Here is an 18356-nt window from a genome sequence, read left to right on the forward strand (position 1 = left end):
ACTCTGCCCATCCATCCAACCATTCCAGGTCTCTCTGCAGAGCCCTCCTACCTTCCAACAGATCAACACACGCTCCCAGCTTAGTGTCATCTGCAAATTTACTTATGAAAGACTCAATCCCCTCATCCATGTAATCAATGAAGATACTGAATAAAACAGGCCCCAGCACAGATCCCTGAGGGACACCACTGGTCACTGGGCTCCAGCTGGATGCAGCACGGTTCACCACCACTCTCTGGGCTTGGCCATCCAGCCAGTTCCTAACCCAGCAAAGAGTGCTCCTGTCCAAGCTGTGGGCTGCCAGCTTTTCCAGGAGTATGCTGTGGGAGACAGTGTCAAAGGCCTTGCTGAAATCCAAACAGACAACATCCACAGCCTTTCCTGCATCCACCAGGCAGGTTACTTGGTCATAAAAGGAGATCAGGTTGGTCAAACACCACTTACCCCTCCTAAACCCATGCTGGCTGGGTCTGATACCCTGGCCATCCTGTAAGTGCTGCATGATAATACTCAATACAAACTGCTCCATAACCTTACCAGGGACTGAGGTCAGGCTAACTGGCCTATAATTACCAGGATCCTCCTTCCTACCCTCTTTGTGAATGGGTGTCACATTGGCCAGCTTCCAGTCATCTGGAACCTCACCAGTGAACCAGGACTGTTGGTAAATGATGGAGTGTCTTTGAAAGCTCATCTGCCAGCTCCCTCATCACCCTGGGATGGATCCCATCTGAGCCCATAGATTTATGAATATCCAAAAATCTCAACAGTTCTCTGACTGCCTCCTCCTGAATAATGGGGGGACCATTCAGTTCCCTGACACCATTTACCAACTCAAGAGGACAATTTTCCTGAAGGCTAGTCTTCCCACTAAAAACTGAGGCAAAGAAGGCGTTAAGCACCTCTGCCTTTTCTTCATCTAATAAAGGACAAAGGTTAGTCTTACCCCTCCTTTTATCATTAATATATTTGTAAAAACATTTCTTATTATCCTTTACAGAAGTTGCCATTCTAAGTTCAAACTGAGCTTTGGCTTCCCTAATTCTTTTCCCACATGTTCTAGTGGCCCCCTTAAATATTTCCCAAGAGACCTGACCTTCCTTCCAAAGATGATACATCCTCTTTTTGTTCCTATGTTCCTTCAAAACCTCCATGCCCAGCCAGGCCTCCTGGGCTCCTCTTTAGGCACACAGGGACAGTCTGTTCCTGTGCCCTCAAGATCTCTCTTTTGAAGCACGTCCACCTTTCCTGAACTCCTTTGTTTTTAAGGACTGCTTCCCAAGGAACTCTTTGGATAATCCTCTTAAATAGGCCAAAGTCTGCCCTCTGAAAGTCCAATGTAGAAGTCTTATTGATATTCCTCCTGACTTCACCAGTTATCAAGAATTCTATAATTTTGTGATCACTGTGCCCCAACCGGCCTCCAACCACCACATTTCCCACCAGCCCATCTCTATTTACAAACAACAGATCTAACATAGTCCCTCCCCTGGTGGGCTGACCCACCAGCTGTGACAAAAAGTTGTCCTCCACACACTCTAAAAATTTCCTGGACTGCCTTTTTTCTGCTGTATTAAGTTCCCAGCAGATGTCTGGCAAGTTTAAGTCACCTACAAGAACAAGGGCTGATGATCTTGAAACATTTTCCAGCTGCTTATAGAATAAGTTGTCTACCTCTTCTTCCTGGTTGGGTGGAGGATAGCAGACTCCCAGCAGGATATCAGACTTGTTGGCCTTTCTCTTAATTCTTACCCACAGACATTCAATTTCATTATCATTAATTTCAACATTCATAGCATCAAAACCCTCCCTAATATAAAGGGCCACCCCTCCACCTATTCTCCCTTTCCTATCTCTTCTGAAGAGTTTGTAGCCATCCAGTGCAGTGCTCCAGCTATGTGAGTCATCCCACCACGTTTCTGTGATGGCGACTACATCATAGCACTGCTGCTGCACCATGGCTTCTAGCTCTCCTTGTTTGTTACCCATTGTAATATATGATGTAATTCGTGTTCATGCAATATAAATGTATAATCATTCATGTTCATGTAATATGATGGTATAAATTCAGCCACGTTTTAGAAGGAATATGGTAGCAGTCACTCGGACTTGGAAATAAAGTGAAATTATTAAGAATTGTGAACGCCCTTACTCGAAACTCAGGCAAGGACCATGATTTACAACAGAAAGGAGGATGACTACAGGAAGAGATAACCCCACTCTGGAGATGGACTCGACAACGACCGACAATTATCATTCGATATGGATCTAGACTTCATCATCTGGGGTGTGCATCCCAAAACAAGATTCCCCAAAATTGAATCAAGTATTCATCTGTCAAAAATCCAATCAACTGTCTGGCAGTGAGGACAGAACTACATGAATATGGAAAAGGAGTTGAAAAGGACAAAGGAGTATGAAGCAATGCCCCGTCCGACCAAAAACTGTATGTAAACTGACCCTGCTGGGACTGAAATTGTGAACAGGGGAGCTCCGGTGCGATAGAGGCCAAAGCTAGGTTCACCCAGTGCCAACCCCGAGCTCGACACTGACTTTGTTTGTGGCTTTTTCATTTTTGCAAATTCTGTTTCCAAATTTTATTTTGTAAATTATTAATAAAATTCTTTTTTTTTATTAATTTGATTGGCTACGCATTTATAACAAACTTGGGGACTAGTCTGGGATCCAGTTTTTGGGGTCTACGGTCCCCGTCTTTCCGTCCGGGAGGCACCCCACTGATTCAGCGGCCCAGTGGAACGGGCAGATCTCGTGGAACCAACTGGACATCCGAACCAATCAGAAAAAGCCACAAGCAAAAGAGGACAGGATAAGAGCTGGCTCAGGGGCTCTCTGAAAACTCAGGGAGGACTCGGGGTAAGGGGTCCTCGGAACTGCGGCATAGTTTCACTCATAATATCGACATGTGCGAAGAATCCACACAGGAAAAAGGCTCCCTAAGTATTGCGTGGTTGAGTGGGGTGACTGAGCGTGAGTGAGACATGATATTATCACGAGGCAAGTGCGGACCCCATGATCGCAGTTCCATTAGCCTGTGAGGGAGACGGTCGGTCACGGGGGAAGCGAGTGATTTATCTCATATCAAATCCGATCCGGGAAGGGTCAGATATTGGTCATGGTGGCTAAAGGGAAGGGACGTCCTTGGGAGCTGAAGGGCTGGTAAACCTTTTAGTCTAGGACCAGGATAGGTCCAGGAAATTTAGGCAAATAGAGAGGTCATCACCAAGTGAAACCCTCCTTGTCAGACCCTTGCGGGGTTAGTAGTCTGGTGATACTGAAATAAGGAATTAGAAAATACAGTAACGGGTAAGTTCAGAAATTGCAAAAGTCAGAGAAAGTCAGGACTTCACGTGTGACAGGCTAAACTGCAGTAGCCTAGATAATATGGGACAGCGAAAAAGTAAACCTCAGGAGAAAACGGAGGAGAAATCCACTGAGAAACTAAAGGATGGCACACCAGAAATCCCATGGGGAAGCCCATTGGGGTGGTTACTGGAGCATTGGGACGAATGTCCCGTAAGAAGAAGAAAATCTAAGGAAAAGATGATTCATTACTGTGTAGAAATCTGGGGAGAAGAAATAAGGAGTCCTGTAGTTTGGCCTGTGTTTTGAACATTTGAGCAGTGGGTATGCAGAGCTTTGTGCATTTATGTAGCCGGCAAACAGACACAGGATGATGAGGAATATGAATACACTAAGGTATGGGAAAGGGCGGACATCAGGGTCTACCCGATGAAAACTAAAAACCCTGGTGGAACCCAAGGCAGCGCATGGGAACCTCTAGATAATCTCCCACCACCCTATCTACAGCCTTTACCCCAGCCTGCGCAAGTCCCAGCACCCCCGGGACCCCCACCCCAATCCCTGCAGGTGGCTCGAGCCCCCCAAAGGGGGCTTTGGCACTTCCACCTGATCAACAACCCCCACTGGCAGGAGTTCAGTCCCTGCCCCCTTCCCAACCCCAGGATATCCTACCCCCAGAACACCCACCTCCCGAGCTGGACTCGGCACCCCCTCCCAGCCCTAGCCCCTCCACAAGCCTTCCAAAAGTGACCTCCACCCTACCAGCCAGGAGGATGTGGCAAAAATTATAGAAAATAAGTGAAGGAGATAGCAAAGAGGAGGAAGATATGCCCAATCTTCACCCTAAGGGAGGTGCCGACCGCCCCAGAGGTTATCGGATACGAAAATGTACTGATTAATACTAGAGATGTAAGAGCTTTTAAAAAGGAGATAGGAGAATTAAGAGATGACCCTTTGGGGATCTCAGATAGACTTAATGAGTTCCTAGGCATGAGTATTTATTCATACGAAGCAGTGCCAAGGGGACAAGACATTAGCAAGGTATTCAGAGAATGCCAGGGAAAAGACGAAACACCTTCAAAGTAGTTAGACAGATTAAGAAAAAGTCTGCAGACAGACCCTAATTCTCCTATAGGAGAAGTGTTGTTAGAAACTCAATTTGTAGCAAAATCGTAGGAAGACATATGGAGGCAACTGGAAAAAGAGTTTGAAATGGAGCAGGCAAGAAAAAGAGGAGGAAAGCTAGAATCTCTTTGCCTCAGTCCCCATACAGCCCCTACAGCTTGTGCCGCCTGCACCCGGAGTGGCCACACTGCCCACAGCGGTGCCACCCCCACCTGCGCCCCAGACACTGCTTGTAGCTCCAGAGGCGCCAGCTGCAGCTTTGGCCTCGCACCTGCTCCTGCGAGCAAAGAATTGTTGTAAAATGCATGAGTTTTCTGTGTGATTTTTAACCTGATTATTGTAGTAGAAATTATTAACCTGTTTGAAATAGTATATAAGCTTTTGGGAAACATGAGTGTAATAAACGCCAATCACTCGCTTTTGAAATTTATGAAAATTTAATAAAATAAAAAATGGTTATAAAAAAATAGTAATACAAATATAATAATAAAGGTTAAACAATTTAGAGTCGGACAATTTATGAGACAATAATAACAAAGAGAACAGCCCGGGCCGGGCCTCCCCCTTTCTAGACAAAAGCCAGCTAGGAGAAGGCAACGTTAGAGAAATCTTTCCCTTAAGAGGACCCCCTTCATGATTATGCATACTTTATTTAAAAGAACCAGTTGGCCTGGTCCTTGTCAATAACCCTTTGCTAATCCCTCTTGGCGTCTCCTAGTCTGAGTCCAGCTTGGAAAGATGGCCTTTGCTGATTTAGGGAGATATACATCTCTCCCTCTGGAAAATCCAGGGGTTCCTGTAATTGTTATCTCTGGGCGAAGAATTTCCTGGTTATCTTCTCTTTCTCTTGAGCTAAAAAATATCTCACACACATAGTTTTTTATTTTTGATTACTAAAGCTTAATGTTAATTACAAAACTACATTCATTATATTATTCAAATGTTAATACAGCATAACTTTTCAACCTAGCATAATACATATAGTAAATATCTGCGTAGAGCCATATAATATGCATTTTTCACACTGAGTAAAATGGAATTCTGATCACCGAATCAGTCTTCCCGTCTCTCATCAATTGCCAATAATTGGTGCTCCGTATGACCGGAGAAGAACCGGCTATCTGCTGGCAACTGATCGTGACGATGAAAGAACTGTGTTTGGGCCCGCAATCATCTGTACGCTTGACGTGACAGGTGAGCCAGGGGAACTAAAGGTATGGGACAGGTCGTGTCCAACGAGAGAGACGTTAACAAAACCATGCAACGCTTGCTGAGCAAGCATGGATCCCCCATCCTTAATCAGGACTTTAAATCACTCCTACGATGGGTGTCATGCATGTTCCCCAATACCCCCCTTCCTCTGTTTTTACTCTCCGCTATTGGGACAAGGTCAGCGTAAAGCTCTACGACCTGGCCACGAGCCAGAGCTACGCCTGCTTCCTGCATGGAGGGCAGTCATGGAAGCGATTAAAAAAGAGGGGGGGAGTGAGGCAGCCTGCGATACCACCGCGGAGATGGCCCCGGAGGCCGTGCTAGACCAAAACCTGCCCAGGTCCCGCTCCCTGTCCCCCGTCCACACCCCCTCCCCAACGAATGCCAAAGATAAAGCCCAGCCACCAGCTGCACCCCCACCGGGATCCCACCAGCGACCCCAGAGCCGCCGAACAATAACCACTTATGAGGACTCTGACTTTAGCAGTGACGGGGAGTCTTTTGATCCCGGCCTCGAAAAAGATCTGGGCTTACTCTCTTCAAATAGGCATAACAACTGGTTACGGATAAAAAAGAAAGCCCTTAAGGACAGAGACTTTGATACTGCAGCAGAAATATTTGTAGCCCCTGTGCAACTCGGCCCGAGGGGGGGGAATCCACGACGGGAGCCCTTGGGCCGCTCAGAAATTAAGGAACTGCGCCATACCATGGCAGAACATGGTCTGGGGTCCCCTTTCTTCAGTAATTTGTTGAGAGCAACTTTCACTACTCACCTCATGACCCCTCATGATATTAAATCCTTAGCAAACCTTTTGCTCACCCCAACGCAACATGCGATATTCACAGCACAATGGAAAAGGAGACTGGAGAACTTAATTGTAACATATGCAGGGCAAGCAAACCAAGCCCTGGTTGCCTTAACTATTGACCACTTAGCAGGGGAGGGAGCGCATACCGATCCTTATGGCCAGGCTGCCTTGCCGAGAGAAGCCCTGGAAGGGATCACGGAAGCAGCTCGTTTTCCATTTCTTAAAGTCCCTAATGCAAAAATCCCGCAACAGTCCTTCATAAATATTAAACAGGCTCCCCAAGAATCCTATATGCAGTTTGTGGACAAATTGAAACAAGCACTGGAGAGACAGATTGATAATGATCAAGCCAGGGAAGTTGTGCTCCTCAAACTGGCTATTGAAAATGCTAATGATGACTGTAAACGCCTCTTGAAAGCCCTGATCCCAGAACCTGAGCCCACACTGCTTCAAATGATAGAAGCCTGCAACCGCCTGGGGACATTGCAGCACACTATAGCAGTGTCCTACCAAGCTGTGGGACAAGGCATAGCCGATGCTTTTGCCGCTTTAAAGATAATACCCAAAAAGCAGTCGGTTTGTTTCAGCTGTGGGGAGCCCGGGCACATTATAAAAGACTGTCGAAAGGCACAAAACCCAAGAACACCGAATATGTGCCCTCGCTGCCAGAAAGGTCCTCACTTTGCTAATTCCTGTAGCTCTAAATTTCACAAAAATGGCCAACCTTTGCAGGGAAACTCATCTCACAGCACGGGACAGCAACGAGTGCAGACACAAGTCCCACAGCCAACCCAGCAGCTGTCACAACCGGAACCAACCTTCAGCTTCCAGCCAGTGCAGACCCTGTCCACTGGACTGTCTCCAACCTACGTGCAGCCACTCCAAGAACTGCAGTAATGTTGTCTAATTGCTCAGTTTTTGTCTCCCTACAGGAAATCTATGGACTCTTCCCAGGTCCTCTCAGGAGTGGGTGGAAACAGTCAAAGCTATCAAAGCAAACACCTGGTACAGATCACAGGGCCTGAGGGGAGGGTGGCAACTGTCAGGCCTTATGTGTTGTCTGAGCCGCTAGATTTGTGGGGGGGAAATGTTCTGTCTCAGCAGGGAATTTTTATGCAGTCAGATTTTGTATAAAGGTCATTAAAGTGTGCTACTTTAAAACTAACCTAAAAAAAAAAAAAAGTTTGGTAAATTAATGTCTCAAGTTTTTAACAGGAAAGGGGGAGCAGAGGATGGCACCCCTGCTGAGAAGACTGCAGAAAGCTCTTTTACATTTTCATTTTTTTTTTGTTCTTGATGAACTCTAAACAAATGGTTACAGCCTTTGAGTGAGAACTTAATGCAGAACTGCTTCTCTCCTTCTCTTGTTTAGTTTGTCATCAAACCGAGGTTAAATGCAAATGTGTTGAATGTGAGATACTGTAGTACTGTGCATCTCATAAAAGACGAGGTATTTGCTGTCAACGTGATCCATCAAGATGCATCAGAAATAATGCACAAATTCAACGATTAATGTGTGTATATAAGTTTGATCCACCTGAACAATTAGAGCACAGTGGCTTACTGCCACTGAGAATAAGGATAGATGATTTCCTGACTATCATAATATTTACTGAGAATTGTTTCTAGTGCTCAGATATAGCTTGTTAAACTTACATGCTTTTGACAACTTACATGCTTTTGACAAAGATTGTGATAACCAGTTTGATTTTTAGTTCAAAAGACATCTCCCTGGAAATATTTGGGCTGGCGAATAGGCATGCATTCAATTTCTGCACAACCCTTGCAAATTTCAACTGAAATCAAAACTTTACATGATGCACAAAATTTGCTGGGAACAATAAATTTGGTCCGTCCCTTGCTTGGGATTTCAAAGGCAGATTTAGACCCATTGTTTGCCCTCCTGGGAGGAGAGCCCAACCTCTTATCACCCGGATGCTTAAACAAAGAAGCACAAATTGCGCTTCAAAAGGTAGCTGATGCTGTCTCTCAGAGGCAATCAGCTAGGTGGGCTCCAGAACTGCCATTGTGGCTTATTATTCTGAATCCTAACAAACAGCCTTATGCCTTAATATTTCAGTGGGACTCAGAAGAACCAGACCCTCTGCTAATTATCGAATGGGTCTTTTTGCCTAAGAATATGCCCAAGACTATTTCCATGCAAGATGAACTTATGGCCATGTTGATTGTCAAGGCTCGTCAAAGACTGACCGCTTTGGCTGGGATAGATTTTGATTGTATCTATCTACCTCTCACAATGTTTTATTTGAATTGGTTGCTACAGATGTCTGAAAAACTGCAAATTGCTTTAACAAATTACCCAGGGCAGATATCTATCCATCCGCCTAAACACAAATTATTAAGTTCATCTTTTAATTTAATCCCCAAGCCAAAGAGAAGTGAGACTCCTTTGCAAGCTATGACAATATTCACAGATGGGTCTAGGAAAACCCATAAATCAGTGATTGTATGGAGGGACCCTGAAACTGGAACTTGGCAATCTGATATTGCTGTTGTTGAAGGGTCTCCACAACTAGTGGAACTAGCTGCCGTGGTCAGAGTGTTTCAGAAATTCAGCACACCTTTTAATCTGATTACTGACTCCGCATATGTTTCAGGTATTGTACAGAGAGCAGAGAATTCTGTTTTGAAAAATGTTAAAAATGACATTCTTTTTTCCTGGTTAAAACTGCTGGGCTCTCTGTTAGACCAAAGGACTGCTCCTTACTTTGTGATGCATATCAGGTCACATTCCAATCTATCCGGCTTTCTCACTGAAGGTAATGCCCAGGCAGACTTGTTAACCTTATCAGTGCAGCATGTTTTGCCTAACAAAATAGAACAAGCTAAACTGAGTCACTCCCTTTTTCACCAAAATGCTGGGGCTTTGGTAAGACTTTTCGGATTAACTCCAGCACAAGCCTCTAATATCATTTCTATATGCCCTGACTGTCAGCGTTGCTCCCTTCCTAATGTGAACACAGGGGTCAACCCGAGAGGTCTACAGAGCCTGCAAATTTGGCAGACAGATGTGACACACATTCCCGAATTCGGCCGCTTGAAATTTGTGCATGCTTCTATTGATACCTTTTCAGGTGCTCTGTTTGCCTCAGCTCACAAGGGGGAGACAGGGAGAGACGCTTGCCATCATTTTGCTGCTGCCTTTGCCACCTTAGGAATTCCGCAACAGATTAAGACAGTCATGGACCCGCATACATTTCCCATAGAGTTGCAAACTTCTCTTTATGGGGTATCACTCACAAAAGGGGCATACCTCACTCACCCACAGGAGAATCAATTATAGAAAGCGCCCATGGCTCTCTCAAACGTCTTCTGTTACAACAAAAGGGGGGAGCCGGGGACACTCCTGCTGAAAGATTATGCAAAGCCCTGTATGTTTTTAATTTCTTGAATTGTTCAATGACAGACTTAAATCCCCTCAAATTATTGAACTTGCTACTGTTGTCAGAGCTTTTCAAAATTTTTCAGTTCCTTTTAATCTAGTAACAGATTCAGTTTATGTTGCAAAATCGTGAAGCCTCAGCCCTAAAAGAAAGTGTAAAACCTGCAAACAGATGATAGATTTGAATAGCTGAATAAACTCCTAAGAAGCTAAAGACTCCATAAATAGATTAGAAATTTAGTTAAAACAAGCTTATATGTATTAAGCATTATATTATGTATTGTTATAATTATTCCTTATATTTTACAGTGTGTTTAAACTAAAAGTAGAATCTGGATCTTGGCTAGATAACCTGTTTAGTGGCTGGGGTTTGACACCTTGGCTAAAAGATTTTCTTAGGATAGGAATGCATGTAATGATTTTAATAATAATTGTATTAGTTATGATACCTTGCTTGCTTCTATGTGTACAGAGATTAATTAATAAAGCCATCAAGGGGCTGTTCTTGGTTAATACAGAAGGGGGAGATCTGGGAATAGACAAGACAGAGAGTCAGACTTGATTAGCATAGCTAGTTTGATAACCAAGATGCCATGGCAGGAACAAACAGAACTGTGAAAATTACAGGAGATGGGATTACACCTGCTTACGGGAAGAGAGAAGATTCAATCAACTTCTGCAAGCAAAGAATTGTTGTAAAATGCATGAGTTTTCTGTGTGATTTTTAACCTGATTATTGTAGTAGAAATTATTAACCTGTTTGAAATAGTATATAAGCTTTTGGGAAACCTGAGTAAAATCAAATTCTGATCACCGAATCAGTCTTCCCGTCTCTCATCAATCGCCAATAAGTGGAGACACAATTAGATGCAAGGGCACAGGTCCTGGCGATCGAGTGCCGGATAACTAACAAAGTACCCTGTAACGATGATCCAGTAAAGCTACCAAGGTGGGGCGCCTTTAAGAGGAGGTTCGCAGCTCAATCCAATTATAGAACCCCGGAAGAATACCCTTGCTGCCAGGAAGACATTCTCTACGCATTTATAACACCCATGCTGCATGCATTAGTATACATGCAGCTCAGCTTGGCTACTGATTTCACCCCTAACTCAGGTTTGTCACCCTTGGGCCTGCTTCCAGACAGCCCAGCTGCATCCCCTTCCCCCTTTAAACCTAGTTTAAAGCCCTCTCAACAAGTTCTGCCAGTTCATTAGCTAAAATTCTTTTGCCTTTAACAGAAAGATGAAACCCATCTGGTTTAAGCAGGCCAGGTGCCATAAAAGCTGCCCCATGATCAAAGAATCCGAAATTCTGCCTATAACACCAACCTTTGAGCCACTTGTTGATAATGTGAGTTCTCCTATTCCTTTCATCGTTCTTCTCAGCCACCAAAGGGACTGAGGAAAAGACTACCTGTGCCCCTGCCATATTAATCATCTGACCTAGTGCCCTAAAGTCCCTTTTAATTGTCCTGATGCTCCTCTTTTCAATCTCATCACTGCCAGCCTGGAGTATCAGCAATGGGTAATAATCAGAGGGCTGAATCAGCCCAGGAAGTCTCTCAGTAATGTCCCGTACCCAGGCCCCAGAGAGGCAGCAAACCTCCTTGTGGGATGGGTCCGGACGACATATGAGGCCCTCTGTTCCCCTCAGAAGGGAGTCACCCACTACGACTACCCTTCTTTTCTTTTTGATGTTAGAAGTGGTAATCTGTTTGACAGATGAATCATAATTAGGAGGCAGATAATTTTCTTCTGAATCATCTGGCTGACTCTCTAGATCCAGTAGCTCATACCTATTCTGAAGTGGCACCTGGCTGGGGGATGGGTCTGGAGGAATTTTTATTATTACCTCCCCGAGCAGGGACCTGTTCCCACTCCCCTTCATCCACCAGTTGTCCTTCTATTGCTTGACAACGGGAGGCATAGGAGTCCTCTGGCTCTTGGTGGGCCTCCCTCACAGATGGGAGGGCTGAGCTCCACCAATCTATTTCCCTTTCACTTTCCCTGATACTCCTTAGTCTTTCAACTTCCTCTCTAAGTTCAGCCACCAGTGAAAGGAGATCATTCACCTGTTCACACCGCAGGCAGATTTCCTCCTCAACACTCCCTGAGAACACTGATAAGCTGAAACACTCCGCACAGGAATGGGTCTGTACAGACACATCCTTTTTGGAGGGTCCCGTTTGGTTACATTCACTTGTACTAACTACACTTTTGGACCATGTAGAAACCATTACATACAGAAACCCCAAAACTACCCAACTAACAGAAACACTGGAATCAACCAACAGCAAACCTTACAATCAGGGAAACCTGCAACCCTGCCTGCGCAAGTTGTGCCACACCCTCAGAGTCGTGCCACTCCCTCAGAGTCATGCCACACCCTCAGAGTCGTGCCACACCCATTTGCCCACTCCTGTTTGCAACGCTCCCTAGAGGCCTCTTATAATCAGCCTCTCAATCGCCTCGCAATTGCCAGAGGAAGCCGCACCCTCCTCCTGCCTGACTCACAGGTGCCACAGATGTTTTAATAGAGTCATTATTTCACATTTTCAAGTAATAGGAACTTGAATGCTGTAAGCTGTCAAATCAGTTTCATCACATACATATAAATTCATCTCCTATTATTTTGATCCAAGGGATGCTTCAGAATATAAATGAATTGTAGTTATTTTCCTTAACACTCGATTGGACAATTTTCTAATCACTGATTCTTTTCTGTGGTTGGTGGGCCCAATCTAGTAGCTTCATTGAGAATAAATCTTGCACATGTTCATATTTTCACATATTCAGAGTTGTGTTCTGATTCCAAGCTTCCAGTTTCAAATCTGAGAAGAGAAGGACTTCCATTTTTCTCCATCCCCTTGGTCATCCTCCCTGGCATCAAATTATTGACCTTCCCTTATCAGTAACATTCTGTTCCTTTGGAGGAAGATGCCCTAGACTGCATTTTGAAATATGATTTAGTCATGGTGAGGACTGATTGTATATTAATTGCAGTCTAAAAAGCTACAAGCCAGATTTGTAAATTTTCAGGCTGTTTTTTGAACAGCGTAATGTGTCGTGCAGCTCATATTACTGGAAAATATTCATGTAGAAAATGAGGAAGCACATACCAGGCCAAAAGTAACGTGTTTCTGCATCTCTTTGTGTGGGGAAAGGGGCAGACAGTTTGTTCCGCTCAGATTACAGCCTGGCAGGATGCCAAGGAAAAACATCTTAGAAAGAAACATGAGCAAAACCTGTTGCTACCACAAATAGAAAAGAGCAGAACCTATTTTATTCCTGTAGCTGTGCCTGGAAACAATCCAGGTTTCATCAAGAGTGCTACAATGGCAGCTTGTTCATTATTCTTATCTCCCTTGCACAGCAGCTTTTCCATTTGCCAAAGGACATGTGGTATTAGAAAGGTGGTTGGACTTCCCAAAGGCAGAAGGAAGAAGATTTTTTTGACTGCTTACATTTTCTTCTGTGTAGAAACCTTGTCCTTTGTCTTGTAGCTACATGGGTTTTTTGCTTCCCCCATCAAAGGTGTTTGTATGGCCTGTTCCAGAAGGGGTATTTGCTATTTACTGTTTTAGTATTGCCCTCTAAGTTCTCTGTCTGCAGAAAGCTGTTCTACCAGGCTCATGAAGGGAGGTACTAAAGGATGGCATGAGAGATTGTGAAAACTTGATGTTTTACTTTGAAAATACCCATAAGGTGCTTGGAAAAGGCATCTGCAGCATAGGCAATGGGACACACCCTTTCTAAAAGCAATGCCCTTTTTTATCTTTCTGCAATTCCTTCCTCCCAAAAGATTGTGTTCATTTTTTGATGGGTTTTCTGGTGTATGCTGTGCATGTGTATTGTCAAAGTTCATGTTTACTGTTGCTGAGGCAATCTCTGAAGCTTTGAATAGCTGCTGTCATCCTCAGGCAGATGTTTTGGGTTTTGTGATAAGCATATGTGCTTTTTATTGACTCCCAGTGTCAGTTTTACCTGACAGCAGGAGCAAATTCAGCAAATAATGACCACTTGAAGAGTTTTCTGAGGGTGGAGTTGCTGACATGCTGTTGCTTTAGGGGTTGCATCCTTGAATGTCTCTAAGTCCCATGATTCTTTCTAAAGCCATAGAAATGGGTAGTATTTTAAGATTTATAACTTGTGAGAGACTGTTCTCTTGTCAGTTGCATGCTGTGCTAGCATTTCACCTGAGCTTGTATTCCTAGCTGCAAAGGACTGATGAAGGTTCAGATGAGAATTGTTCTCTGGATATTTTTGCAGTCATTTCTCCCTCACAATTGTTAGTACCTGGTCACCCTTCATTTGGTTTGTGCCTTGTACCTTTCATGTTTTGGGACTATTGCCACTCTTGAACAAACTGATTAAAAACTAAGGACATATCAGCAGACAAATGTTTCAGAGCTAAAATGAGATTTTTTTTGAAAATAAAGTGCTATCAAAATTACTTTGGTGATGTGAGCTTCCAAACCAGCCCACTGCTAATGTGCTTTATTCTCTTCCTCACAGCTCTGCAGAATTGAATATTCCCTTGACAGGAGGGTTATTATGGACCAAGAATGACTTCCATAAAATAAAAAGTGGCCTTCAACTTTTCTGAGACAGCAGCAGAGTGCTCTGTGACTTTTAGTATTGCACAATTTAGGTGGCATGGAAGACCTAGTAATGGTGATGGGAAAATAGTCACTCCAGCAGAAGTTGTTGCTGTGATTTATTGATTTTTTACCATGTAAAATCAATGTTTTATAAAGGTGTTGTGTTTTAAGTTGCATATACAGTAACCATTGTCTTGCTTAACCAGTTGAAGTTTGCCAAATACACTTAAGAGTACTTTGGAATCCCTCCATGTTTCTTAACTTTTTCATAAACAAATACAACTGACTGAAGGCAAACCTTGCTCCCGGATGCTGTTTCTCAGTTTTCACTCTGGAAAGTGTCCTCTGGCCCTTACTAGCGAGACTATTGAGCCCTTCTTATTTCAGTGATGCTGATACTGTCCTGGAGGAGTGATTGTGCCAGGATAATATTGTGCTACAGTTTTCACCTGTCTACAATTTCACATGAAGCTTCAGGGATCCATCCTAGCTAGAGCATGGCTGAATGTACTGTGATACATAAATACCTTTGAAATGTTTTTGTCACAATGTTATTTCAAGTGATAGTCTTGAAGCCACTACTGTCTCTTTTTGATTGAAGTGTTTTGCTTCATGTTACTTCTGTTCCTGATTTTGCTGATATTCATAACCAGTACTGTGGTGTTTGCTGGGAGCTGGTATGATTACTGCAGAAATGGACTGAACAAGTACCTTGCTGGAAAGTTGTTGAGAAAAATGGCTTCCAGATAGTTTTTCCTAAATTCAGTTTTCTTTACCTGTATTTCAGGTTCTTAGAACTTAAGAGGCTTCTGCAGTTACTTGTCAAAAAACCCAGGAGTTTAGGTGCATATTTATTGCAGGACTCCTCAGTAAGAATTTGTTAAAGTGCATCTGCTAGAGGGTAAAACAGAGGCTTTCTCTGAGTCCATCTAGTAATTTTCAGGTTTTACAAACTAAACAGAATGAATAACATGTCAGTAGGAAGGGATACAAAAAGGGACATACAACTTTAGCAGTACATTGCATAGGGTTGAAATGCATGTTCAGAACAGCAGCTTCACAGATGCTTTGGACTGGCTCTGAAGTAAAGGCTTAGCTAGATGTCCAGAATGGAAGTATTATTTCTTTATTCCTTCTTCTCTAGTTTTTTGTTATCCTGCTCTACTGCAGTTGCTTGTTACCACACATCCAAAAAATGGAACATACATTGCATATTTCCTTCTGTAAAAGCAAGCAGTGCCAATGCAAAAGGAAAAAAACTTTCTGTTATGAGGGATTTTTCATGGAAGCCCTTCCCCTTTCAAGTTTTTTTTAGAAATACTTCTTTTACCCAGTAATTAATTAGGTTTATTTAAGAAATTCTGAGTGAAAGGGATTTGGTTTTTTATTACTGCATTTAGCTGAGTATGAAATTACTTAAATTACTGTATTTTGTATTGCAAACAAGCATAACAGTTCAAATAGGGATGTGTGGTGCTAGCACATACTGTACTGAAGGAGAGTTTCCGTGACGGTAGAATTGGCGACAAAGTATCTCAATAAGCAATGAGCAGGGGTAACACGTGGTTTATTGTGAAGGCCTTGCTTGTAGCTGCTAGGCACAGCTAAAGCAGGCCAGGAGAGCAGGAACAGCGAACCGAGCCGAGAGAGAGACAGAGCCCCGAATCCCGTACATTAAATATCTTTCTAAGTTGAAGAGTATGAGTTGGACCAACCAATCTAATACAAGATGACAACATATACAGCCAATAGAAATGTCCCACCACCCAAGGCAAGCAGAAGGGGATTGTTTAATCAAGGGAGCTGGCCCTCAGCTTAGCAGAAGTATATTGTTTAATCAAGGGGGCTGGCCCTCAGCTTAGCAGGTCGTTGTTCACAAGCTGATGGCCCTGCACCCCACACCCTAAATCTCAAAGCATGCTTTCATTTCTATCTCGCTTGTTGAACTCAGACTCCCAGAATCTAAACCACTATATTTGTAAGGTCTTTCTACTTCATCCTTCCCAACATCTCCCCCGTTCTGATGAACAATTAAAATACTAGAAACTGCTTTACTCATAATTTTCTGTACACACTGAAGTATGCAGGGAACTGCTACTAAAACTACAACTATTACTATTACTATTAAAATGAACAGGCTTATTTTGCAAAGTTCCTTTAGCTAAGGTACAAAGCTCCAACTATCAAACAAACGATTGAGCTATTGTCTTTTAAAAGTGTTGTTGATTTGGAGGTTGCCAAAGTTCGCCAGGATCTTGGTGGTAGTAGGTCTGGGTCAGTACTTGGGATCTGACTGGTAACGTAGCGGAGTGTTGTGGAGTCGGGGCATTCATAAATTTTGCCTCGGGTGCTTGGGATGCCACTATTTGTTACGTCACGTGATGGCATTGTGCGCTCACTTTGGAGTTTTTTGGAGAGTGGGTTTGCCTTGTGTCACGCTTAGCTTGACATTGCCAGGCATGATGTTTCCCTTTCTTGCAGGCATGGCAGCGATGTGGTGCTTGTGCACCCCTTTTAATTTCTGGGCAATTTCTCACAATATGACCAGGTTTTTTACAAAAGTAGCAAGGTGCTGAGGTTACAGAAGTTTGCATAACAGCCATGGTGTTGTTTTGTTGCTGGGAGTTCAGGTGCAAAGCAGCTAGAATTTCAGTCAGTTTTTGGTCTCGTGCCTCTGCTTGTGTTGCCTGAGCCGTAAGAGCTCGTTCAATTTTTTCTCCTAAAGTCTTTCCAAGTTCATTTGCTTGGATAGCTGCCACTTGCTGTGGACTTCCAATTTTGTTGCAAGCTTCAATCATTTCAGGTACTGTGGGTCTTTGTTTTCCTAGGGCTTTGATTACTCTTTTACATTCAGCATTGGCGTTATTTTCAATAATGTCTCTTATCATAATTGGGCGAGCTATATCATCGCCACATTGCCTTTCTGCTGCTTGTATCACTCGGTCTGCAAATGCAGTAAATGGTTCAGACAGCTCTTGACTAATCAGATTGTAGGCTTTTTCAAAACTTCCTGCAGGCTGAATCTGCAAAAAGGCTCTATGAGCCATTTTTTTAATGTCATCAAATACTATTCTGGGTAGGTTCACTTGATCTTCATTCTGGTCATCAGGATGCTCACCAGTCAACTTAGATATGGTAAGGGTGCGAAGGGTTGCATCAGTGCTTTGCCTGTAAGTGGTCAAAACTCCTGTAAGCATTCTTTTCCATATGTGTTCCCACAGCATATATTGTGAATCTGTGAGAATTACACTGGCAAGATTTTTACAGTCATTTGATGTCAGCGTGTGTTCTTCTATCATACTTTTAAGCAGTTGTTTAAAATAGGGTGAGCAAATGCCACTGTCTTTCACTGCTTTTCGTAGTTCTTTTATTTCATGAGGTGGGATAGCTGTCCATGTTCTTGGACCTTCGGCTTGCTGGCTGAATAGCACAGGCATAGCTAGAGGATTCAGACTTTCCTCTTTGCAAATCAAGCGTTTGACTTCATGCCAGTCTGTGAACTGGGAATTGTCGAAGCACTTCTGGGGGTTTTGTACTTTTGGGATTGATGTTAGTGAATAATCAGGGTTTAATGTCTCATTTTGGGTTGAGAAGTCTGTCCCAAACACAGGGACAGAGGGGCCTGTAGAGCTGTTTGGGAACAGACTTAGTTGTTTTTCAGGGTTCTCTTGTATTTGAATCAAAGGGTTGTCATTTGCAGAGACAAAATAGTTCTCTGTCTGTCCTGTATTCATTGAAGCAGCTGTTGTATTCCACTCTCCCCCTTTTCGTTGCACGGTTTGTGTGCATGGCTGGGACTGTATGGACGAGTTGTGATACAATGAAGTCTCATTCGGTGCTAGGGGTGCGGAGGGTGGGAATGCAGCTGGGTGACCAAGGAGATTCG

The 18356-nt window shown here is 43.5% G+C and overlaps 1 protein-coding gene across 1 annotated transcript in view; it reads left to right on the forward strand.

Annotated features, from left to right (window-relative positions):
• LOC134565241 (ribosomal biogenesis protein LAS1L-like) overlaps positions 1-14475 on the forward strand; it is a 57880-nt gene extending 43405 nt beyond the window's left edge. The window contains 1 exon segment of the mRNA XM_063424738.1: positions 14385-14475. Coding sequence (XP_063280808.1) covers positions 14385-14475 — 91 coding nt within the window.
• Positions 14476-18356: the final 3881 nt, after the last annotated feature.

This window comes from Prinia subflava (genome assembly GCF_021018805.1).
Source record: "Prinia subflava isolate CZ2003 ecotype Zambia chromosome W unlocalized genomic scaffold, Cam_Psub_1.2 scaffold_41_NEW, whole genome shotgun sequence".
Lineage (NCBI taxonomy): Eukaryota > Metazoa > Chordata > Aves > Passeriformes > Cisticolidae > Prinia > Prinia subflava.